This window comes from Leptonychotes weddellii, chromosome 6 (assembly GCF_054177405.1).
Source record: "Leptonychotes weddellii isolate Sample4059 chromosome 6, ASM5417740v2, whole genome shotgun sequence".
Lineage (NCBI taxonomy): Eukaryota > Metazoa > Chordata > Mammalia > Carnivora > Phocidae > Leptonychotes > Leptonychotes weddellii.
Window position 1 is genome coordinate 106,721,890 of NC_138374.1, and position 25,213 is coordinate 106,747,102.

General features: G+C 49.9%; 1 protein-coding gene across 5 annotated transcripts in view; it reads right to left on the bottom strand.

The window, feature by feature from the left end:
• CAMK1G (calcium/calmodulin dependent protein kinase IG) overlaps positions 1-24,943 on the bottom strand; it is a 29,363-nt gene extending 4,420 nt beyond the window's left edge. Inside the window, exons 1-9 of one of the 5 annotated variants that reach the window (XM_081824883.1) lie at positions 24,777-24,943; positions 15,064-15,148; positions 14,148-14,268; positions 9,323-9,451; positions 6,428-6,502; positions 3,612-3,750; positions 2,828-2,951; positions 1,388-1,463; positions 235-347 (exon numbers count right to left, since the gene is read on the bottom strand). In XM_081824883.1, the coding sequence (XP_081681009.1) occupies positions 235-347; positions 1,388-1,463; positions 2,828-2,951; positions 3,612-3,750; positions 6,428-6,502; positions 9,323-9,451; positions 14,148-14,239 (748 nt within the window). In that variant the 5' untranslated portion in view covers positions 14,240-14,268; positions 15,064-15,148; positions 24,777-24,943. Of the gene's footprint in view, positions 1-234; positions 348-1,387; positions 1,464-2,827; positions 2,952-3,611; positions 3,751-6,427; positions 6,503-9,322; positions 9,452-14,147; positions 14,269-15,063; positions 15,149-23,202; positions 23,366-24,610; positions 24,724-24,776 lie in introns of those variants that run through there. The other 4 variants (XM_081824884.1, XM_081824882.1, XM_081824885.1 and 1 more) reach the window with 4 other exon arrangements.
• Positions 24,944-25,213: the final 270 nt, after the last annotated feature.

A 25,213-nucleotide genomic window follows, 5' to 3' on the forward strand; every position in this document is an offset into this window, starting at 1 on the left:
CCCCCCCCCCCGGCATGCCGTGGTTCCATCTCCAGGAAAACAAAAGCATGAACCTTAGATGCGGATAATTTATTTGACCTTTGAGCCAGATGAAGATTTCCCCACTTTCCTTGGCAGCCTGTTCTGTAAGATTCCCCGGGGACTTTCAAGAGCCAGGACTATGACAGTTGTTAAGCTCTTTTCTCTTGGCAGCCTTGAGCCTGTTATCTTGTCCTTCGCACCTGCTAGCCTTACCTGACTCAGAAATGTCATCCCAGAATGGAGACTCAAATTCATAGTAGCCCTCCTTGATCTTCTCGAAAAGTTTAGACTCTGTTTCTTCGTAGAAAGGGGGATACCCACACAACCTGCAGTGAAACAGGAAGGAGTTATGCTGCTAAACAACCCCAGTCTCCCTCTGCCCAGCCTCCACTGCAGACACAGCAGGAAATAGGGCCCCCAACCAGCAGTAGGAACAGGACACGGATCTGCCCGATTCTGGAATGATGCAGGCCCCATTAAGTGTTTGTGCAGGAGCCAAAGCTGGGAACATGCAGCTCTGGAAGGCCCCTTTGTAAGTTACTCCCTCCAAACCCTCACTGCCTCTCCTATACCCCTGACACTTAGAGGATGCATACAAATATCTTTAAGAGAGATGACAGAATGTCTGCTTGAATGTACGTTTTGAAAGGAATTTTTTAGGCTATTTTGTTCTTTATTTTTTAGTACCTAAACCAGTGATTAGCACAGAATAGACTGTCAATAAATATTTGTTGAGTACATGAATGAATGAGAGTAGTTATTCAACATAAGCTTAGTAAATAAAGAACTGAGTCCCTACTAAGGGATAAATATGTTATTTTCCTAAGAGCAGAGTCTGCAACAGGTGAGGAGGGCTGGAGGGGAAGGAGTGATGAGTACGTTTGGAAAGGAGAGGCCAAGAATATGTGGACAGGAGCTGTGACCAGGTTCATTCGGGCCATCATTTGGCCTCGGGTGGACTTGCCAGGAGAGAAATCTGAGATGTGAACATTGTGCCCACTTGGCTTCCAAGCCTGGCTTGTCCTCTCCTTTCTTCACTGCTCATTCCACAGAGTAGGACTCAACAGTTATAGAGAGTAAATGGGGGTGGGGGTGCAGGAAGAGAGAGTACCATATGGTTGAACAGTGGGTTCACACTGAGCTCTGTTTTAATAATCTGGTGGAGACCAGGACAGAATCCTCTGGAGCTGTGTGCATGGTAAGTGTGTGTGTGCGTGTGTGTGTGTGCGTATGCACGTGCACATGTGTACATGCACATGCTCTGAAGGTGGATGTTGCTCAAGGAGCTAAGATAGGGGAGGGGAGAAAAAGGATGAGCAGGTTCTGAGATTTCCCAGGAACTAAGCCAATGCCAGCTTCTACTCACAATATGTAAGTGATGACGCCAATGGACCAGCAATCCACAGCCTTGCTGTAGGGTTTCTGGGCCAATACTTCCGGAGCTGGAGCAAACCAAAGGTAGAGTCAGGGCTGGGGGGACCAGAAGAGAGGGCTGAGGGGGTGAGGGTCAAAGGTCAGGAAGAGGCTTAGCGAAGAGGACTAGGAAAGCCCCTGGGATGGTAGTGTTTCTGTAAGAATGAAAACTTTCCTAGGGCAGGGACTGTGGCTCTCCCATCAGACTGAATCTTCCTCCATCAGCCTGGAAGGTCCCCATGACAGGGCCTATGACTCTTACATCAGACCGGGGATCTCCAGGGCTACATCTCCCCCATCAGACTGAATACTCTCTGAAGGCAGGTCTACATTTCCCCATACAGATAGGGTATCCCAGGGGCAGGGCTGTGTGTCTCTGTTCAGACGGGGACATACATGAAATAGGGGTGGTCTCTCTCCCACTAGACTGGGATCTACCTGAGGGAAGAGACAGAGTCTTCCACATTAAATGAGCAACTCTTAGAGGCAAGTGATAACTGTCCCATCCACCTCAGGTACCTTCTGCTGGATCAGATCGAGAGCTCCATGAGAAAATGAGCCATGTATTTCCTCTGACTGGGAGCAGTAGAGAGTTACCTTCTGTATTTATCCCAGATACCAGGGCTTTGTACTCGGCGGGACTCAATACCTACTGACTGACCTCTCTTTGAGGGTGAGAGCAGATACTTCCTCTATTAAGTTAGAGGTCTCCTTCCCGTGTCCCATCCTCAACCAGGTGATGAGGGACTAAGAGGGAAGGGGCAGGAGGGGATGCTCTGAGTATTGGCTTTCTCTCCATGGATCTCAGGAATGCTTTCACCTGGTAACTTGCCTGCTCTTACTTTTTGGGGGGACTTGAAAGCCTCCTGTTTAGGCAGGAGGCCCCACCTCTACCAGTTTCCTAGGGTGTTTCTTTGGGAATATATTTGGGGGGGCATGCTTGGATTCCTCAGCTTCAAACTCAACACTAGGCCTCCAGGATACCACCAACTGGGGCATTGAGGTCTCCTCTGGAAGTGGGAGAAAGGAAAAGAGGCGCCTAGTGTCAACCCCTTGGCAATCTAACCATCTCTGGTTTTATGATCTTATTTCTGCCCCTCGTCTAGCCAGAAAGACAAAGGCAGGAAGTCTGTCTGCAAAAATGAGGGCCAAGTATAGGCAGGGGCTGTGGGAATGGCTCAGGGGTAGGCTATCTCTACAGATGTAGGGTTTGGGAGCAGGAGGGGTAGTTCCAGAGATACATGGATCTACCCTAAACCTCATAGTGAATGGTCTACTTGTATTGCCACTGAAGTTGAACCCTGTCTCCCCATAACCACCCCTCTCCATTAAGTAATACCCATGAGGTTGAACACAGCCAACTGATCAACCTTCCTCCTCCTCCCAGACTCACCCACGTAGCCTGGGGTCCCACAGGCAGTGGACATGACTCCACTTTGTTCCATCTTGGACAGACCAAAGTCTGTGATCATGATCTTAGAATTCTCTTCAGGGGTTAGGTACAGCAGGTTTTCAGGCTATGGGAGAAGAGCAATATCATGCAGTGTACGATATAATCATCTGAAATACATATTTCTTTTCCTCCCCTGATATATAATTTCTTAGGAAGCTACGCTCTGGGCTCCTGACTTCAAGGTCAGACTCATCTCCCCCAGTTCTTCCCTCCGTCCTCCTGCCTGCTGCCCCCCAGTGCATATTGGAGCACCCTGTATTTTGCTTATGGCCCTCATGTTGCTCAGCTTTATAGCCATGAAGGTACTACTCCCACCCTCCCCATATCCCCAACTACCCTAAGACCGTTTGTTTTTTGAGGAAACCAAACCATGGTTAATTGTCTCTGATCTCTCTCAAGTCTAGTACACGCCTGATGCAATGTTGACCCTCAAGTTAGTATTTCTTACATTTGATTTTGACTGTGGCTAGGTTAAAGAAACATGTGGATTACCTTGGTATCCTAATAGGGTGAGGCCTAGTGAAAAGTTCAGGAAAGGGCTGAGATGAAAATTAGCGATGATTATTCAGTCATTTAGGTTTTGTTTAAGGAATGAGGGCAGAAGGGACCTTAGGAGTCTATTCGTCCAACCCCCTTTATTTTACACGGCTTAGGCTGCCCATGACCCAGGCAGCTTCCTAAAGGGTCATTCTCTGTTTCCCACTGAGGGCTCCCACTTTGGCACCTTTAAGTCTCTGTGGACGATGCCATTCTCGTGGAGGTATTTCACTGCTGACAAGACCTGCTGGATCACCAGGCTGGCATCCTTCTCTGTGTAGACACCCCGCTCCAGGATCCGGTCAAAGAGCTCCCCGCCAGAAACACTGTGGGCATAGGGGCAAGCACAGGAGTCCAGGTCTTATTTCAGGTCAAAGGTACATAAGTGTGTTTGCTCTGTAGCCATGAAGACATAGCTGTGGCGGAACAGGCAGGTGTCCATGGCCTGGGCAGGGAGGTCTACTTCAGTCTGAGAATACCTCCTTTGGGTGCTGGAATGATATCACAAGGGAGTCGTTTCTTTGGGCCAACCATTGCCCTCTCCCCGGACCTTTCCTTACAATGCGAAATGCTCCCGGTTAGAGTCAAGCAAGAAGCTAATAATCCCTTAGTGGGCACATTCTTAGCTGCCTGCTTTCCTGGCCTAGGACCCAGAGAGTAATGATGAAAAGGAGAGGTGAAACTGAAATCAGGGCAAGGCAGGAGAGAGAAGGTGTACAAATGAGACCAATTGTGCCTGCGTCAGGATTTCTTTCCTCATTGTGGAAAGCTGGGCTACCTGAAGCCGGAATCATGGGTGGAGCTGTAACGATGTTTGGAGACTCCAGTGGTATGGTATCTTAGGATTCAGGGGCTTTAAGATACAGTCTGTCCCCTATCTCTTGAATGCCATCTACACTGCTTTTGCCAAGAAGTTCTGTAGTCCATGCTGGAACACCTCAGAGGGAGACCACTCACTACCTCCTAAGACAGACTGCTTTCTCTCTCGCCACCTTCTCAATATTTCTCTATATTATGATGGAACCCACTCCCGGCAGTTTCTACCAGCAGACACCACGTCCACCCACTGGGGCCATGCAGAGCAAGAATCCTTTCACATGAATCACTTCCAGTATGTGAAGGCAGTGAAATGCTCAGCTGCGGCCCTCTCTGGTGTAAACATTTCAGCCTACATCAACCATGAACCAGGGCTTCCAATTCCGTCACAGTCCTGGCCCTCTTCTCACTGTTCCAGGGCACTGAATACCAACATGCACATGTGATAGGACCATGCGGTAATGAGGAAGGAGAATTTCTCTACTCAAAATGTACACCACCCTACTCCTTTTGTTTCTGTCCTAAAGCTCTGGGCTCTGCCACAGGAGCTAGAGGCCCATGAGAAAGATAGTCTTTCTGCACAACTAGGAATTCCTGACTCCTAGGGCTGGCACTCTCGTCGGCTTTGCAACTCTTCAGTGACATCTAAATCTGCCTGCTTCCCGGCCTCCCCTTCACTGTCTAAATGCGTGCTCATCGTGTTGAACTGGCCTCATTAAGGTGCCACATGGTCCCTGCTCCTTTGTTAGTGCTGTTCTGCCTCCCTCTGCCCCAACCTCACTCCCTTGACCACGTGCTCCCTCTATACACTGCACCTCGGGTGAGCCTAGGAGTTAATAGACTGCTTAGGCCTGAGTTAGCTCATCCAAGTATCTGAGGAATCAGCCTGTCAGTCAGAAACATTGCATCTAGCTACAGAGATTGCAGAGTGGGGTGTGTGTATGTGTGTGTGTGTACTTTATAAATAGAAGTTTCTCTGAGTCCAAGGCTGAGCCCTCAGGAGCACCGACCAACGCCTATAGCATTCACTCTCCGGCAGAACTCCTATTTATATGTGACAATGATGTGGAGACTTCTCTAGTGAGGTGCCATTTCTGTCCCACAGATGGGCACACACGATCACAGCTTGTTTTTAACTTCGGATGGATCTCTTTTGAGAAAGTCTTTTTTTAAAATATCAAATTGAAATCTATGTATCTGTGGTTTCTAATCCCACAGTAATTTTATTTATTTATTTTTTAATTTATTTTATTTTTTTATTTTTATTTTTTAAAGATTTTATTTATTTATTTGAGAGAGAGAATGAGAGAGAGAGCACATGAGAGGGGGGAGGGTCAGAGGGAGAAGCAGACTCCCCGCTGAGCAGGGAGCCTGATGCGGGACTCGATCCCGGGACTCCAGGATCATGACCTGAGCCGAAGGCAGTCGCTTAACCAACTGAGCCACCCAGGCGCCCCCACAGTAATTTTACCTGGAGTGGCATTAAGACATTTATTTTTATTTCTTTTTTAAAGATTCATTTATTTGAGAGCGAGCGAGCGAGCGAGCGAGCATGAGCAAGCAGGGGGAGGGGGAGAGATAATCCTCAAACAGACTCCCTGCTGAGCATGGAGCCCGATGAGGAGCCCTGATCCCAGGACTCTGAGATCATGACCTGAGCCAAAATTAAGAGTCGCCTGCTCAGCCGACTGAGCCACCCAGGTGCCCCGGCATTAAGACATTTAATATTCAGTTTGATGGACACAGACTGGTCAAAATGGACTCGAGCCATGGTGCCAGAGAAGGGTTCTGGAGGTCCCCTGCCATGACAGGCATTATCCCTTCAACTGTGGGGTTGTGGGAAGGTCCAGAAAGTCTGAGGGCAGTGGCTGGGACAGCAGGGAAGATGGATGGGTTGGAGTCCCAGCTATTTGCTGACTTGTAGACAATATCTTAATGACTGGTGAGGCTGCACTAGCAGGACCCTCTCATTAATCAGTCCTATATTTACCCCCCAGTCCATGCAGAACACGCTGATGACCAGAAGCATACTTAGCCTGAGAGAACTCTTGCCATTTGACAGCCTCTTTAGCTAATTTTTGATCTTATCTTTTGAATCACCACACTCCCCTCATCACCGAGCAGCCTCCTCTAGGCCTCCCGGGTCCCCGACGCATCTGTGGAGGGAGCGGGTCACCTTCCACTTACAGCTGCATGACCAGGTAGTAGTGAGTGGTGCTCTCATAGATGTCCTCTAGGGTCACGATGTTTTCATGCTTGATCCTGGGGAAAAGTAAGGCTCATGGTGAGGGGTCTGTGGTTTAGGTGGTTCAGACAAAGAACGGACACCCAGCCCACTGGACTTTGATTTCTGTTAGGGACTTTTGATGACAATGTTTAGGAAGAGTGGATCCTTGTGAAGCCTTCCTAATAAATAAGCAGTCACAAAGAAATCCTAGAGAAAAGATCCCAGGGTGATATTCAATCCATATTTTTTAATGGATAATTGATCGTCCTGCCTTCAGGGAACCAACATTTGGTCACTCCTCCAGAAATCTCTTTAGACTTTAACAAAAGAGAAAGTTAAAAGAACTGAAGAAGGCTAAGTGAACACCCCAAACGAGATCATTATACAAAATGGGTATCCAGATCTCCTTCAGAAACATCCTTGACGAAAGTGGACTGCAACAGAAGAGAATCAGGTTAGCTAAGCCTCCTCATGGGTAACCATGGAAGGACTGTTGCAAAATTATCATTATTCCAGAGTATTTGAGGAGCAGCAAGGAAGATGCTGATTTCTGGGGTCAGTTCTGTGGGACGTCTTGGATCAGTAATTCTCAACCAGGGGCTCTTTTGTCCCTCGGGAGACATTTGGCAATATCTAGAGACATTTTTATTGTTGTGACTGGGGAGGGGGTAGGAGCTACTGGCATCTAGTGGGTAGAGGCAGGAAGGCTGTTAAACATCCTACAGTGCACACTGAATAGCCCCCCAACCCAATAAAGAATGGTCTTGTCTAATATGCCAATAGCACTGTGTTCAGGAAAATTTGCTCTAGATTCCCTCTGCCTGGGATTACTCAGGGGCCGAGGTGAGCAGAAGGTGGCTGACTTTGGCTGGCTTTCTCAAATCTTCTAAATCCCACTCTTTGGTTTGTAAAGGACATCTCTCTCATAGGGTTATATCAGGATTAAAAGAGATAATGCATGTAAAATGCTTGGTACAGTGCCTGGGGAATAGTAAACACATAAACAGTAGCTATCATGTTTAAGTTTAATTTCTAAAAATATAGATCTGTCACAATGGTTACCTGATGGATTCAACCACACTCACTCACTGACAGTGCTAACATTAATTTATCAATGGTTCATTTACTGAACAAATATTGACTGAGCATCTATGCTGTTAGGGACTGATGATATAATGCAATGGTAAGAAGGACCACCATAGTCCTTGCTCTCAATGAATCCACAGTTTGTCTCTGCTCTAATCTCTCTGGAGCCCAAACTGGTATCTCCAGCATCCTCCATGTACTGATTGGGGGAAACACAGATTCAATATGTTCCAGCAAATGTCTTTCTATTTTCTCCAAGCCTACACATCCTTTTGGTTCTCTTTCCCAAGCAATGATATTATGTCCACTGAATTGCTCAATCTCAGCATCATTTTTTTAAATACTTATTTATTTATTTGAGAGAGAAAAAGAGTGAGTGAGCAGGGGTGGGAGGGGCAGAGGGAGAGGGAGAGAGAAGCTCAAGTGGACTCCATGCTGAGCACAGAGCCCGACATGGGGCTCGATCCCACAACCCATGAGACCATGACCCGCCAAAATCAAGAGTCAGATGCTTAACCAACTGAGCCACTCAGGCGCCCCTCCACATCGTTTTTAATACTTTTCTCTTTTGTACTCTTACCGGCCTACCCGAACCCCGTCACTTCTGTCTCTTGAATCCAGTCTTCCTGCTGCCACATGATCCTATTACCTTTGCTTCTATCCTCATCCCTTGCTGAGATTATTGAGGAAGGCTTAGAATTGGTCTCCCATCCTCTAGCCTCTAACCAAATCCATCTTCCACCATCCTTAAGAGGGATGGCTCTAAAATAGAAATCTGATCATATGATCCTTTCCTTAAAACCCTTTGATGACTTTTCTTTGCCCACAGAATAAAGTCAGCGCTCTTTATCATGGTATCCAAGACCTTTCATAATCAGGTCTCATTTGGTTCCATCTCCTGCCCCTTGATGGTCCTCACTCTAAGCTTAGGGGCTCCCAACACTCACTTTTCCTAAGATCCTTTGCACTTTCACAATTCTATGTTAAAGTTTATGTTACTCTCCACCTGAATTCCCTTTCTGCATTGCCTCTCCTGTCTCCATCAAATTCTGCTCATCCATCAAGGTCCCTCTTCTTTGAAAATGTACCTAATACCCCATACTCATAAAAGCACACAGGTAGGCAGAATGAATCTCTGTCTTCTCCAGACTTTGCCTGCTGCTACCCCTGGCTCATGTTCAGTGGGATTAGAGTTTGTTATGGGCACCTCTGTGTCTGCCCAGAAAATGTGAGCTCCTGAGGGTAAGGAATTTTGCCAGCCCTATTCTTGTGTCCCTAACACATGTTTGGCACACCATGGGGGTTCCACAAGGCTTTATTATATGGGTCCTGCTTTACCATTTGATGGTTTGTTAGTGTGGCCTCCTATCATGATGGTTGGGTGCTGAACCTATATTTGCTTTGGTACAATTCAGGCTAATTTCCAAATCTTATTCTGCTTCCTTAATTACTGATTCTTCCTGGTATTGGCCCTCAATTGATTTTTGTGCCTTCGAGCTAATTACTCTCTGGTCCCCGTGCCCGAGTCTGCTACCAGTTGGTTTGCTAATCAATTTGCTGCACCCCTTTCCCGGCCCCTCCCCTCCCCCAAAACCAGCCAAGACACCTCTCTGGCTAAACTTAGCTGACTGATCAAATGGACCCATCAATGCAATCCAAGGAAGCAAAGCCTTTGGGTATGGAAATCCAGCTTCAGTCCTTCTCGAACATAATTTGTGAAGGAAATGTAATCCCACGGTTGTCCCTGGCCAACCCTAAGACCCACTCACTTTTTCAACACGGCAATCTCATTCTCCAGACTGCTGTCCCGGAAGGCAGGTGACTTCTTGATGCACTTCAGGGCAAAGAGCTTCCCAGTTACCCTTTGCTTCACCAGGAAAACTTCTGAAAAAGCTCCTCTAAGTAGAAGACACCAAGAGATAACGATTAGTACTGGCTGGCTAGAGAACATTGTTGGAGGCAAAACCAAGGGGTAGATGAAGGAAAGGGTGGCTGGTAATTAGTTTCCCTTTTTACTGTGGGTACCTGAGGAGCTGTATCGAGGGCAGAGCCTATCTGACCAGCCCTGTGTCCTTTCTTTCGAGAAGGAAAAGATTCTACTACAGACTCAGAGACCAGCCGGTGCTATTTCCTGATTCTATAATTTGGGAAGGGCCCCCAGGGACTCTGCTTTGGTTATGGAGAAATTTCCATTTGGCCGACCCATTAAAGAGGGGCCACTGCAGAGTCAATTCACTTTGCTTCTTCCAGGACGGTGTAGTGTGCTGCACTAGGCTGGCAGTTGGAGGTGGCCCTGGGGACAGGGCTCAGGCAGTGATGGAAAAAAACTCCAATCTCCGTTTTCGATGGTGATAATTACCCTGAACCTATTATCAGAGGCTACGGGGGCTGAGCACCCTCTCATTCAGTAGGACCTGTGAGAAGGAAAGACAGGACCCAGCAGCTCTGGGCTGGTTTTCTGAAGATAGAGAGGATGGAAGCCAATGGAAACACAGGGTAGGATTACAAATTATAGCCTTCTTGTTTTTAAAAGGGACCTCTGGTGACCAGGCTATTGGAGCTGTAGTTAGCTAGCAGTGGATGCTGGAGCCCAGGAGCCCATGTGAGGACCTCAGCTTTTTGGGTGACAAGTCACTTAACTTCTATAAACCCAGTTTCTTTATCTGAAAAGTGGGAGTATCAATAGTAGCTGATCCATAGGGTTGTTTAGAAGACTAAATGAATTCACATATGTAAAGTGCTTAAAAGCATTGCTGACACCTGTTAAACTACATGTATCAGACACTATTATTGTTATTACTATTACTATTTGAATACCATTAGGGAGGACACCTCGTAGTGACAAGAGGTGATAGAGCGTAAGGGAGGAAACATCTGAGTCATCCTCTCTCCTGCCATCTGGGGATTCTAGAATGGAGGCCCAACAGCAGTCAAGCTTGTGTAAGGACTTTGAGAATCTGCGTTAGAAAATACTTGGTGTTTCCTGGGTCTGAGCTTCCTGTCTCCCCCAGCTGCACTCGATCGGAATTAATCAGAGCCTTCAGAGCCTGCTCTATTCAGTCACTCATTCCTTCACTCAACCCTTCAATCAAGATTTATTGAGCACCTACTGAGTCAGACACTGGAGATAAAAAGGTAAGTGTTTCTGCTCTTAAGAGGCCTGTAGACAAGTGAGGAACACAGACAAATGAGCCATTAACATTTGATTCGAAAAATGTTATTAGGCATTCAATGAATGCTTGTTCAGCTGATGGAACCTCTCTGTGTTAGGCACTCGATGAGTATCAGTCCAGCTTAGAGTCTGGTGTGTGAGATGGACACATACAGAGAAGCAGACAATGAACACTGAAGACAGGGTCTCTGCTCTGGTCCACGATCCAGCAGATGCCATTCACCTTGGAACCACTGTACATCTTTGTACAATAATTATTACAACACTTTTTCCCCCAGCAGACAGCAAGCTGGAAAAAAGGGCACTTTTTTTTAGTGTGTACAATGCAGTTGCTTGGAGTAGCTAAGAAGCAGGTAATTCCTGGCCCTTGGACTTCAGAGCTCCCTGAACCCAGTTTTAAGAGGTGAATGGGAGTTAGCCCAGTGAAAAGTTGGAAGTGATATCTCAGGTGGGGGTGAGAGGGAAGTCCAAGGAATAGCATGGAGGCGCAGGACAGCAGGTAGGGATGGGGCTAACCGGGGTCCAGCACCATTTGTGAACTATGAGACAAGGAACAAGGGGAGATGAATGTGCAGGAGTACCCTGTCCTCTGCCTGATCACAGATGGAAAATGCTCAAGAAATGTATGATGGATGGTTGGATGGAAGGCTGGATGTGCGAGAAGTTTGGCCTGGGATTAGCTGTGCGTTCTACTCATCTTCAGATCCCACTGTCCTTATTGTGAAAGGAGAGAGGTGGACCACACAGCTGTTAAGATTCCTGCCGGCTGTGACCTTCTAGGACCCATTTTCAGAGTCCCCCCTTCCACCTGTACACACGGGTGGCCCCCTAGTTTCAAAGCTGACACCCACCCAGGTCCTCCTGTGGAATGAGATCAAACAGGCCTTCCTGGGGGTGCAGCATGTGTAAACAGCACCACCTGGAGTTGTGCAGTGTTGTGGTAATTCGAAATGGTGTTACTGCCCTTCTGCCTCAGGCTGCTTTGTATGGTGTGTGTGTGTGTGTGTGTGTGTGTCGGGGCAGGGGAGAGCGATTATAAGGCTTAATTGTGCCGTCGGTCAGACTGGGGAGCAAAGGGAGCAGAGAGCTAGTTTCGAGCAGCTAAGGTTGCTGGGGTCAGAAGGCAAGACAGGCAGAGCCTCGGGAGCCAGGGTTGTTTTGCTGCAATAGAACTTGGTCTGCCTTTCCTGCTTGGACTAGCTCTCCCCTCTTGCTGGGAGACTGGTTGCTGGGGGAGGTGAGGGAGGTCCGAGGAGAAAAGTCTCTTCCTGCACAGTGAAAGCAGAAGGACACGCACCTGGGTGACAAAGTCCCTGCTATGGACTAGCTTTGCCCAGTCTCCCTGCCTTAGGGCCCTGGAAGTGTCGGTGACTCTGGGCAGATTTAGCGAAAGCCTTCTCTCCCTGGTGGGTTGTTCCAGAGGAGCTGGGGGTCCTGAGCTTCTGGTGCATCGTACTCAGAGGAGTCTGCTCTGCCCACTGCTCGCTTCCCCTCAGCCCCTCACTGTGGTAACTACACGGGGTCTGCAGCCTGGGGCTGCCTCTCCCCCTCCTGGGCACTACAGGGGTGCCTACTCTTTAGCTTTTGTTCAGCCCCAACTGCTGCAATAGCTGTGACCTGCCCCCTGTCTTGTCCTCTCAGTTCCCCAAATCAGTGCGGGGCTGGGTAGGTGAGAGCCACTGAAAGCATGTAAAATACAGATTCCTGGCTGCCCCGTCCTAGCTCCCCAAATCCCAGGGCGGTAGGTCTGGGACCAGGAATCTGTATTTAAAAAAAAAAAAAAAAAAAGAAAAAGAAAAGGAAAAAAAAGAAAAAACAACGACCTAGGCTAAAATGCTACTAGGGAATTATAATTAACTCTCTTGAGTGTGGCAATGCCATTGTGCATATAGAAGAAAATGCCTTTATTTTTAGGAGATGCAGACAGAAGCACTCCAAGGTGACATGTCATGATGTTTGCAACTATTTACAAATTATCCGGGAAAATCAGTGCGTGTGTGTGTGTGTGTGTGTGTGTGTGTGTGTGTGATGTATGTATGTATATAAAACAAATATAGTGAAATGTTAACAATTGTTGAATTGAGGTGGTGGATATATTGGTGGTCCGCTGTACCATTATTTCACTTATTTTTTAAATTTAGGTATTCTCACAGTTGAAAGTTAGAGGGCTAAGCTCCCCCGGTGACTCTGATGTCCCTCTTGGTTGAGCTCCTCTGTGGCCGGGCTCCACGAGAACGGCATGTGTCTGGCTGCTGACAGCCGCACAGCACACATCTGAGCAGACCGTGAATAAGCGCCTGTCACCCCGGGCATCCTCCCTCCTCCTCTTGATTTTTGGGATTCTTAGCAAATCATTTCTGATTCACGCATGAGTCTCGTCCCTCTCTCCTGCCAAAAACCCCCTCTCTAGCCACCCCCGTCTTGGCAAAGGTCCTTGATGGAGGGCCAGCGCTCCGATGACCAGCCCCAGCACCGAGATCCTCCTGGGTGCTCAGAGCCTGACACTTGCCTGGGCAGGGAGAGCTGGGGCAGGGGGGCTCGTCTCTGGCTCCTCTGAGTCTACAGCGACAGTGTGGGCAACTGTCATTGCCCGAGGTCACTGCCTCCTAGCCAAGACAGAGGGAGCTGCACTTAGCCCAAGCTGGCTAAAGGGAAAGCTTGCTCGAATGGACAGCCTCCTCACTGCCCCTCACTTCCCAGGGCCCAGTTAGCCCAGACGAAGTAGCTGGCCAGCTGGGGTCCCGAGGCTCCGGAGCTGGGGGCCTGAGCGGCAGGACTGAGCGGACCGTCAGCTCCAGACAGGCTGTCTCTGTTCTTGCAGCCGTGTAATCGCTGTCACGGGGCAGGCGCAGACTCCAGAGGCTGGTAGGAGTCTGGACTACGGCGTGACTTTATTTCTCCAACACGGCACTTAAATATACGGCAGAGAGAATGCTGGTGTGGGGGAGCCGACTCTGGTGTGTGTACCCATCAGCTCTCTGGGGCCCAGAAGCCCCTTCTCCTCTGTCTACAGCAGACAGTGCGGTTGGCCCACATGTTTACTGCCGGGGGAAATGAAGAAGCTGGAGGAGGAGGCCCAGGGAAGTTCTAGGGTCACTGAGTCTCCTGAAGTGCCCCAGAACGCCTCTTTCCTGCCGCTAGGCAAGAAGCCACAAGCTGTCCCAGATCTAGAAGCAGGGCCCCTAGGGGTGGGCCAGGACGCAGAGCCTAGGGAAAGGGCTGGTATTCCCTGTGGTCCCCAGCCTGTGAAACCAAGGTACCTTCCTCTACCCTACCTCCCTAGTCCTTTCAAGCCGCTGAGATGATGTCCCAGCAGCCTCAGTCCCAGCTTGTCAGCCGCTGCTGGCCCAGAACAACTCTTTCCAGGCACCCCCCACCCAGTGCGCAGCCTCGCTGCCCCGTCTCTCAGCCCCAGGACTCACGATCCCAGCACTTCCATGAAGATGAAGGTTTTCCGGATGTTGGTGGTCTGTTTCTTCCAGGAGCTACAGTCATCTTCTTCTTTTCGACCCATCGCCTCCAGAGTTGAAGCTTTGGGGGATGCTTTGAGGAAGGGGAGAAGGGGTCTGATCAGCTAATGTCTCAGACAGGATGAGAACAAATTGCAAAAAGAATCGAAAACACTCACATCTTTCACATAATAACTAGAATGAAGGATTAGAAGCAAAACCTGGATAATGGGCAAAAATAAGACTATTCTCTCCACTTGCTTTTTAAAATTACCACAACAGGGGTGCCTGGGTGGCTAAATGGGTTAAGCATCTGCCTTCGGCTCAGGTCATGATCTCAGGGTCCTGGGATTGAGCCCCGTGTTGCCCCCCAAGCCCCCGCACCGTGTGAGCGCTCTCTCTCTCAAAAAAAAAAAAAAAAAATCTAAAATTACTATAACAAATGTGTTGCGGGTCTACTGCCTGCCCATTGTACTTGTTATACACTCAAGGAGTTGAGATTCTAGTAGTGCAAAGTCCACTTTGTACATATGTATTTAAGGGCATTAACACACATGTATGCATTAATACACGAATATCCACCTGTGGGGGGTGGATCTGAGCTGAGGCGTTTCCTGTTGATGTTGATGTTGATTCAAACCACAGAGTCAGCCCGACATCCCTTCTGTTACCACGTGTTGTATCGGTTCTCCCACCTCCCCAGTCATGCTTACTCCTACCTCTCTCCTACCTGTTCCAGGCTAAATGAAAGACTGTTTGATGAACAAGCATTGTTTCCTCCCAAGCTCCCACATTAGTACAGTGCTGGAGAAATAGTTACTCATTAAAATCTAAATTGAATCTTGCCCTATCTTTGTATCGGGGTTCCGGAGTTGCCATATGCATTCACCTGAGTCAGCACCTATGACGCGCCAGGTGCCAGCTCCGTACAGATGATGGTTCTGTCCTCCTGGGACCGGCAGGCTCCAGGGAGCCTGCAATGAGCAAGTAAAGTACCACGTATGCAGTGACGAAGTGTGGGAAAACCGTGAAAGAATAAAACCTAGGCTTGTAAGAGGGACAAACGGGAATGGTCATCCTTAGATAAAGTCCTGGGAAGGCCCTATAGCAGGTCAGTCATATTGAAACTGTGATCAGAAGTTTGTGAAGGAGCCTGCCAAGCACAGAGTGTGTGTGAGGGAGGATTTTGGCAGAAGGAGTAAAATACAGGAGGTCAGTGTGGGGGCAGGGCAGGAACAGAGCCTGATGGGACAGAAGGGACAGTATGGCCGGAGCCGGGTGAACTCTGCATGACGTGGGGCGGTGAGTGGGCAGGGGAAGGCAGGCAGGGGACAGACCGTATAAGACTCTGCTAAAGATACTGGATTGTCTTCTAAGCGAGACTGCAAGACACTGAAGGATTTTTAGCAGAGCAGTTACACCATTGATGTTTTTGAGCTCACACCAGCTGCTCTGTGGAGAATGGGGTGGGGGGGAGTAGGAGTTGATACATGGAAAAATGGGTGGCTTGGATCATGGTGGTATAGTGAGGGAGAGAAGGGGTGGACTCGGGATACATTTGGGGTTCTAATTATGTACGATACCAGGTGATGTGCCCACAGAGCGGTGAGAGGGGTCTGGGCCGGCTGTCATGTTTCTGGTAGGAGTGTTGGGGGGACGGTGCCCTTAGTGGGGAAGTGAATACTCGAAAGAAACATGTTCTTGGGGGTGGTTGGGTGGTTTGAGGGGAATCTCTGTCCCTTCGGGCACTCTCTGCCCTAGCTGCCTCTACTACAGGAGGATACTGAGTGTCTGGGGGGGGGTGGGGGAGCACCATTTCTGCCAACACCCCTTTCCCCATTCTCCTTGGACCTAAGAAGTAGGAAAATATGTCCAATGGCTGCAACTCTTAGGCAATGTCCCTCCTTCCCCATTTAAAAAAAAAAAAATGACTGTAGACTCCATGGTCTTCTAATAGCCTCAGCACAAAGACAAAGTTTGTGCCTCCACAATTTAGCATCGGGTAAAGAGCGGAGGTTTGGAGTTCAACCTGAGTTCAAATTCTACCATTGCTAGTTACTACTTGAATGGCCTTAGGCAAGTTACTGACCTCTTTGAGTCTATTTTTTTTTTTAAAGATTTTATTTATTTATTTGAGACAGAGAGAATGAGATAGAGAGAGCATGAGAGGGAGGAGGGTCAGAGGGAGAAGCAGACTCCCTGCCGAGCAGGGAGCCCGCTCTTTGAGTCTATTAACTCATCTGTAAAATGGGGACAGAGTCCTCTATGGTCATGGTGCAGCTTAAATGAAATCGTGGACATAGAGACTTAGCACATTGTCTCACATGTACTAAACAGTTGTGATAGAGATAATATTTGGGGGATACTAAATCGATCGAAACCTCCATCTGGAGGACTCATGTCATAAAATAGGTTCTAAGGTATAGAGGGAAACCGCTTCTGCATTCAGACACAAATGTGGGGCTTAAGCCTCTGTGTATTAAGAGGAACATGACATGAGTGAGGGCCTTGCTGGAGAGAAACAGGTGTAGACAGACTGACAGTTTTGGTTGGAGCGGATCCTGGGAAGGAGACAGGGGGAGATGGGTGCACACATCTTTGCTTTCACCTATCCAGGAATGGGGGGAGATTGGTGACACAGATGGGTGGATGGGTGGGCTTCTCAGGACCCTGCAGGGGGGAAGCCATGTGTGGGAGGTATTCTGACTACAACCACACTTAAAGGGGCAGGAAGTAATCATGGGGCAGGCCTAGAGGGAGAAGGTGAGTGAGACGGGGTAGCATGACCTGCAGGATTCCAGAAATTCCCCAGGGCCTGTGGGGGGTTGCAGCCAGCTTATTCCAGAGCATGATAGCCAACTGTGTGTGTCTCCCCAGCTCTGTGTGGAGCCGTCTCATGTTGTCAACTTGAAATTGGCCGCAGTGGGAATACGGACACTATGGACACAGGCAGATGCTACAATCACTTCTGCCCGGGGCCCTGGTGAGGGGACACAGAGCTGCTAGAGGGCCTGTCCCCTGGGGTCCAAAAGAAGAGACAGCTTTGATCAGGGCTTCTCAGGCGGAAGCAAATGGCTGGGAGTTGGGCCTTTAGTGGAGGGTGTCAGCAGGATGCCCTGCAGGCCAGATGGGACCAGTCACACCTCAGAGGTCAGCAGTCATCCTCTGGTGAGCTCCCAGACAACTAGGATCTAAGGTCCCCAACGAGTCTGAGGCCCCCTTCTCCTATCTACAACCAAGTCAAGTAAGTACCTTATAACATAAAATGCCCCCTTGAAGTAGAGCAAGAGGAGGAGAAGAATCCATCTTCAGGGCTGTGTTTTTTCCTGGAAGAAACTGAATTGGCTAAATGAGACTCCGTGGAACCTGAGATGCTATAATGAACAAGATCAAATTTAAAGTTCTCCATTTCCCTTTTTTGCTGCCTGGTGAGGGTAGGAGTTCATGAGAAAGATTTTATAGGGAATAAAGATGCTGTATTCTCTTTGTTCACTTCAGTAGTGTGTGTAAACTTGCAAACTCGCTGTGTACTAATTGGTGGCTGAGATTATGAAAAATGCGTCTGAGAAATGTTACGAATTCCTTAGCATTGGGTACGTTCCAATGTAGATCTGGTGGTTTGTGCTTGTACTTTAGGCCTGTTTGTGGAATTTGCTCCTCTTGGGAGGGTGGCAGCCCAGAGGGACACAGCAGTTCAGGGCCCAGGCACTAGCCAGAGGAGGACTCGCCAGCAATGCAGCTGTGGTCTGACCCTTGATTTGGAGGGCAGGGTCCACGAGGCAGAGACAAGTGAACCCTGACTGGCGGAATGCTTTGGGGAAGATGAAATATTAGAATTGAGGGCTATCTTTAGCCAGATACCATTCTGCAGATTCTTAGCCCCAAATCTGGCAGCTTCCACTTATCAGAGTGGTTGGCATCTGTGCTTGGACCAAGTGCTTCTTAGCATATACACTGCAGTCTTGAAGAATGTACAGGATGGGAGCATAGGGGTGGACATTAAAAGGAGTCAAATCAACAGGGTCAGTCTGTGTCCCACCATCTCTTCCCTTCACAAACGGGCAGGGCTGCAGATGCTGCTTTTCCAGGTAAGGACCTAATCAAGAATCTTCTTTCCAGCTCAGGGGCCATCAGCTGGGGGTTCATCACTCCCCCTGCCGGAGCCCCATGGAATGACAGCCTGCTCTCCAGGAGGCATGACCACCTCATTAGCAGATCTGTACTCACTGTTCCTTCTCTCCCATCTCTCTTAAATAGCTTAAAAACATAGTATTCTTAGCTAAGCTAGGCTATAAGAAAACATCTTTCCCGCCCACCCCTCCTCCCATACACTCAATCCTAACAATGGAGCTCTATCTTCAGAGCAAAGTGGAGAACTCCGGCCCTGGATCTGAAACCCCGTCACTCCTGCCCCTCCCTGATCTCAGAAAGGTCCCCAGGCGCCGGCACCCAGTGTGGTGGAGGTCTAACCATGGGCTTTCAGAGGGGCAGCCCACAGTGTTTCTACGTCCTGCTTCTTTCTGTCAAAGTCCTCCTCCTGGCTCCCCTGACTCCTGTAATCTAGGTTCTTTCAGAGGAAAAGAAAACACATTCTGAGAAGCTTGCAGCCCTAAGATTGCTGTTGTTCCCAAAGTACTCCCACCTCTCTCCTTCTGGCCTCCACTTCCACTGGGCTTCAAAGCTCAGGAAGAGCCAAGTTACAGCTGATTTCACAGGTATAGCTCAGGAGACACCGTGGTGTTGGCATCCGTGACCTCCACTCCTCAACAGGGCAAGGCCCTTGAGGATATTCTGCAGAAATGACTCCCGGCTAAGGAAACGACCTTCTTCGTGGGGCCATCTTTGCGGTGTGGGGATAACACTCTTTGGTTCCCCGCTAGACTAAATGCAGACATTTCTCAAATGAATGCGCACGCTGCTCACTGCTTGGGGCCAAAGCCATTCACAGGTCAGCTGTAGATTGATGGCGGATGTGTGAGCTTCCCTCCCCTGACCGTTGAGTGCTGCAGGCGCCCCAGGTCACTCACCCGGAATCCCTAGTGCCTAGTACTGAGCCTGGCATACGTCAAGGGTCCAGCCCGTGTGTGTTAAATGATCCAGTGAGGAGGAGAGCCCAGGGGCTAGGGCGGGTTGATCAGGGAGTTGGACTGAAAACAGGTACAGGGTGGGAGGATGGATTCTTTACCTTGCTCTACAGAGGGACCTCTAGCAAGAGGACCCGTACCCTGGCAAGGGAGGCCTTGGGGCCTCCTCTCTCAAGTTCTCAAGGTCAGGCTCTCTTGAAAGCACCGCAGCAGGACAGGGCAGAATGGCCACAGAGAGCCGAACCACCTTGGCCCCACTGCCAACATCACCACTCAGGGCCTGGTTCTCGGTCAGCAGCACTTCCCTGGGACACTCGAAGAAGCCTTTCCTGACCATTCTGTCTGGAGTCAGTCCCTCCACCCACCCAAAGTTACTCTACCATGTGAGACTGCTCCTTGCTTCTGTACGACCTGTGACAATCTGAAATTCTCCTGTTTATTGGTTTGAGGTCATGTCCTCAGGAGAAGGTAACTCCATGTGGACCACACCTTGCCTGTCTCCTCGTCTCCCTTGGGCCCAGTGCGGCGCCTGGCTGCTAGGCAGTGCTCAGAGTTTTCGGGGTGGTCTTCCTGCTCTGTTGGGGGACAGTTCCACAGCTGGGGAGGAGACTGCAGAGGGAAAAGTTCTTCCTAAAGGGCAGGCCATGCAGCCCTGGGGTGGACACTGCCTCTGAGTGCCGCCCTTTCTGTGCTTCTGGGGACAGGCAGTGTGATCTGTGGTGGCATCCAGTCTGCCTCTTTATGAGGTGTTGCTGACAGATGCTTGGGCCACAAGCCCAGGAGGCAGGTGCCCTTCTCATGCTTCTTCCATGGAGGATCCCTATCCTTCTCTTCTTCCCAGGCTCCATTTGGTCACAGGAACAGCACTGGCACCAGAGAGAACTCTAATGCAGATAAGGCTAATTGTCGGTGGCCTCCTCATTGCCATCACCATTCCCCAAAGTTGCCAGGTCACCTCATGACCTCACACTGCCCTGGATCCTCTCTCTGGCCCCTCACTCCTGCCCACTCTGCTCCACATAGCCTCCTCATTAAAAGTTTCCTATGTGGAGTCCCAGCTGCTCTGTGGTGCTTATTAAATGAATCAGCTGGACTAACAGCTTAAAAGTCACCCCTCCTGATAATGCATCCCAGAGCCTTCGGTGCACCATGTTTTAATCCAGGCATTCAGTTCAATTCAATTCAATTCAATTCAATTCAATTCAATTCAATGTGTGTTTCCCAAACCCCATGGTAGGGTTCCTAAACTGGACAGAAACAACCCAGAGAGATGGAGAGAAGGAGAGAATCTTGGAATGGCACCTCTGCAGACTTCAACCCACAGATAATGGCTCTCAACTTTACCTATGGCAAGAGCCACTGTGCCTTTGTTTATGCTCTCACTTGGGGCTTCCGAGCAAGCAGGTATAAATCACTCAGGGCATGGTAAGCAGGCCTCAGGGCCTTCCTGAGGACCGTGTGTGGCTCTCTTACTGACTTCAGTGGAATAAGCCACCCTAAGACTGCTTTATGGTCTGCTTCCAGGGTTTTCCATTTCTTGGGAGTATGACTCAGAAAGGCTTGTGGGTCTTGGGAGGGAGGTTATCAGTTGGATCATCTTTCATAAGAATGTGCTCTCTGCCTCCAGGCTGGGGCTCACAGAGTCATGGCAATATGTAAGTCACTTGGTTATAAGGGGCTAAAAGGCTAACGCTGGGATGTTTTGTTGCCCTGACCTCCAGTTTCCTGGACTCTGGCCCATACTGGACTTTGCATCATCCTTTGGATTGAGAGGGACATTAGAAAGAGCTCAAGTTCTCGTTCCGGTTTTGATTTGGTACGGAGGAGCTGTGCAGCCCCAGGCAGATCACTATACCTCTCTGGGCTTCCACATTTCTCCTTAGTGAAAAGAGGAGACTGGAATAGATTAAGGTTCCTTGAAGTTTGTTTTATTAGTCCCAGAAGACTGTGTGCAAAGTAGATTTGCTGCTCCTTCTTAGAGATTCATGATCCACATTAGCTTATTAAAGGCTCTGACAACTGTTAAAGACACTTGGTTAATGCTGTTTAACTTGGCATCCCCCAAACTTACTGGATTGTGAAACTCTTTCCTTGTGTAACACCTATTAGCATCCAGGGGATATAGGGTTGCCCAGAGCCTACTGTGGAAAATAGGGAGACTGGCCATTTCTGATACTTTGTGACTCTCCATTGGTTTGAGCAACATACGAAATTTCCAGCAGCCTGCTGCCCTCGTCAGAGCATTGCTCTCCTCATGGTGTCAGAGACATGCAGCCGGGCCTGTGTGAGCTGTCACAACCCACTCCAGCTCATGGGCTGTAGCTCAAGCCCAGGCCCTGGATCTGAAAGCCTCCTGGAGACTTCTGGCTGGACAGAACCTCCATGGAATATGGACTCCATCCCCAGCACCTCCACTAGGCCGGAGTCTCAAAGGCCAACATTGCATGCCAGTTTCTTTTCACAAAATCCCTGAGGAAGGACATTTTACAACTGCCTCCTGCAGTTTATTTCAGGCTCAAGCCCACATTTAAGTTTAAGCAAATCCCTCTTGCTGCAGTGACAAGCCAGAATTCACATGTTGCTTAAGATTTATTGTGTGCCTCTTATAAAAGAAATGAACATTCTCTAGGGCTTCATTTAGTGGCTGAGAGGTCAGCACATAGGAGTCTCCCTGGAGAGAGCAGGGTGTGCCACAGATTCCTGATATGCTCCTAACCCCAGGGGGCCTCAGTTTCCTCCTCTGCTGAATGGGAATAAGGATCCCTGCTCTATTTCGCCCTCATTCCTGGGGCATCAGGGGGCACAGAATCAGTCTGTGACCACTATAATGCTATGCAGAATCACTATGCAACCACTATAATTCACAGGCATATGAATTAAACACCCTGCACTGGGGAGAAAGAGAGGGAAACAAGTAAGACTTTAAATAGACCTGAACACGCAACAGGAGACGTGAATCCACTGTTCCGTACAGCTCCCAAGTACGCCTCACAATGTGGGCATCTCACTGTGATTTTAAAATGTTTAAAAATATCTAATTTTTCATACATCACGGTCTTGAAATGCAAACCAACTACTTCATCTGGTACTGAACCAAGGGAAGAGAGCCCTGCCGCCACATTGGGAAACACCGCCTGCCAAGGGTTTCTTCGTGGGCATCATGCTGGTCTCCCTGGCGCACCCTTCTGGGGAGTTTTCAGGGGTAATAGTGTTGACTGTGTGTCTGCCACACGCCGCCCTTAAGCCAGACCCCGCAAAAGGTGCCTCCTCTGGGCAGGTGCAGGGCTCTTGCTCGAAGCGCCCGGCCGCCGGGCACGCTCCGCCCGGGGAGGGGTGCAGAAGGCTTGCTGCGCGCAGGAAGCCCTGCGTGACCAGCCCTGTCTCCCTAGACGCTGGCCCGACCGTCGTGGACAGCGGAGCCGGCGGGGAGGCCCCCATCGGCTTGCTCCCCGGCGGCCGCTGGGCCCCAGTCCCCCAGGCGGTGACCGCGGGGACGCGCCTGCGGTTGTAGCGGCGCGCGCGGCCGCTCCAGTCTCATTCATGCCGCAGCCCATTCACCCGGCGGCCCCGCACCGCACGCGCTGTGCGGGGCAGTTATTTTTGGCCGCAGGCGAGCTTGTGCGCGAGGAGGGAGCCGGCGCGCCGCTCTCCGCTGCCCGCGGGGATCTCTCCCGTCCTGGCCCCAAGTGCTCCCAGGCCTTGCGGGGTACGGGCTGAGCGCGGGGCGAGGCACCTGCATCACCTCCCCTCGTGCCTCACTGCCGCCTTTAGGGGAGGCGTCGTGAAGCCCATCTCATAGCTGCGGTATTGATGGGTAGAAATGGTAAGAAAAATGCCCCAAATCAGACAGTAAATGGCAGAGCCGGACTGGGAACCCCAGTCTATCAGAGCCACCGCGAAACCTGTTGCCTCTCTCCTGGAGGTGATTATCCGATTTCACTTACCTTGGCTCATCCTTAGGATGCTTTCCTGCAACCCCAGCACCAGACCGAGTCCCCCTGAACACGTGACTTGGATGCTCCGAGCAAGGCACTGAGGCCAGGCCATCCACTGCCTCTCCGGGCTCCCGCTCAAACCTTTTGTCACTCAGACCTCAGGCTTCTTTCCCAAAGTTTTGCGCTTTCTCAAGAGTGCTCTTAATACACACCCGCACCCCCCCATCCCCCCCCAACACACTGTAGCTATCTGTAGTATCATGGAAAGGTCACTGATGATGTCAGAAGTCCTGGGTTCAAAAGCTACTAGATACCATCCATATCCAGCTTTGCAACCCTCTGCAAGCCTCTTTGAGTGTCAGTGGTCCCCTCCATGCAAAGGGAGAAATACTATTCGCCCCACCAGCTCAGTGGGCTTGTCCTAAAGACAACTGATTAAAGGCACATTATAAACTGTAAAGTGCGGTCCCCACATCAGGTATTACTAAGCACTTTGTGTTATGGCCTATTGGATCTCATCTTTGGCCCTGGTTAAGCCTGGGTCAAAAGGACTGCCAGGAGCCGGGCTGTTTCCGGCCTCTGCTCTGGGAAAGATTGTCTCTTTCCCCAGGAGAAACCTACTTGACTCTTTGACCCTTCTCGGAGATTTTCCTCATGATCAGTTTATCTGGCTCCAGAGCAAGCCTCTGGCCAGCCATGCACCGCAGCGAGAGCAGGGCGAGCCCCGGCAGCTGCCTCTGGGAGCCTCGGGGTTAATGCTTGTGCGTCAAAGTTACATTGAGAGAAGGGGCCACAGGGCGGTTGGGGGTGGTGGAGAATCTAGACCTTCTTTTAACATCTTTACCTGCCAGCCCAACTGGGGAAGTTTAAAGACAGAAGGGAGCCCGACGCGCTCCTGGGGAAGGGGAAGGAGCGGTCTTGTGACTGAGAGCAATGAGTTCTGCATCCTAACGGAGCCCAGGCGGGACCTGGAGCTGGAGCCTGTCCATGGACCCCACCGGGAGGGACTGAGACTGGTCCGCTCCCCTGGGGGTTGCAGAGCCACAGGCTGTTTACAAACTGCCTTTTTGCCCACTGGCTCCCTTAATCCTCCCAACAACCCAGACAGGTAGGCAGAAGGGCACTGCTCCTTGCCAGATGGGGTCAGAGAGGTTAAGAGAGGAAGGATGGGCAGGAGGCAGGGATGTGCAGATGGACAGCCCCTCCCAGCCCCGGAGCCCTGAGGATTGCCCCTAGAATGCAGCCTGCAGGCGGGCATTGCAGGAGGGACAGACACCGATATTTTGCCCCCCTCTCCCTGCTCAGAAGTGCAAGCGGTTCCCACTCACGCCAACCCTGAAGTGACGGTAGATGGCTCTGCATGGACGTGCCACTGGGCCCCCAGTCAGACTTATTTTCCAAGGCAGCTACAACTTACCCTTGATACCACAAGAGTCAGGCAAGACTGGAAATGGAGCTGAAATGAACAAAATCCCCAAGTTGCTTGCAAAAGTGGCTCTTCACACACATCTCTAGATGCCGCCTGCCTCCTACTAAGCCTAGGAAACCTCCCCAAACCAAGAAAAGAATCAGACTTATCTTACCCAGAGACTCAGAAGGAATGGTGCTCCTGGTGCTCCTACTCCAGCTCCTACAGGTCTGTGAGGATTAGCTGCTCCAGTGCTTTAACAATAAACCGAATTAAAGGGGAGGAATGCAGGGGTTTTCTTTCCCAGGACCGTAACCAGGCAGTCTTAAAGGGGAGGAAAAGTAGCCATGGTGGCTTGCATCTCCTGCCTTTTCTCTGCTTTGCTTTCCCTCCCTCCCAGCAGCATTGAGTCTGATCCAGAAAACTGCTTTTGCAAAGGGCCCTTTTATGCCTTGTGTGTGTGTGTGTGTGTGTGTGTAATTGTGTTTGCACTGATGTGTGTAATGGAAAGAGAGGGAGGAAGAATAAAAAGCAAATATAAAGCCTCACATTACAGGTTTCCATTGGCCTGAATGGGGTGGTAACAGAAAATCAGAGCAGCTTTCTAGGACT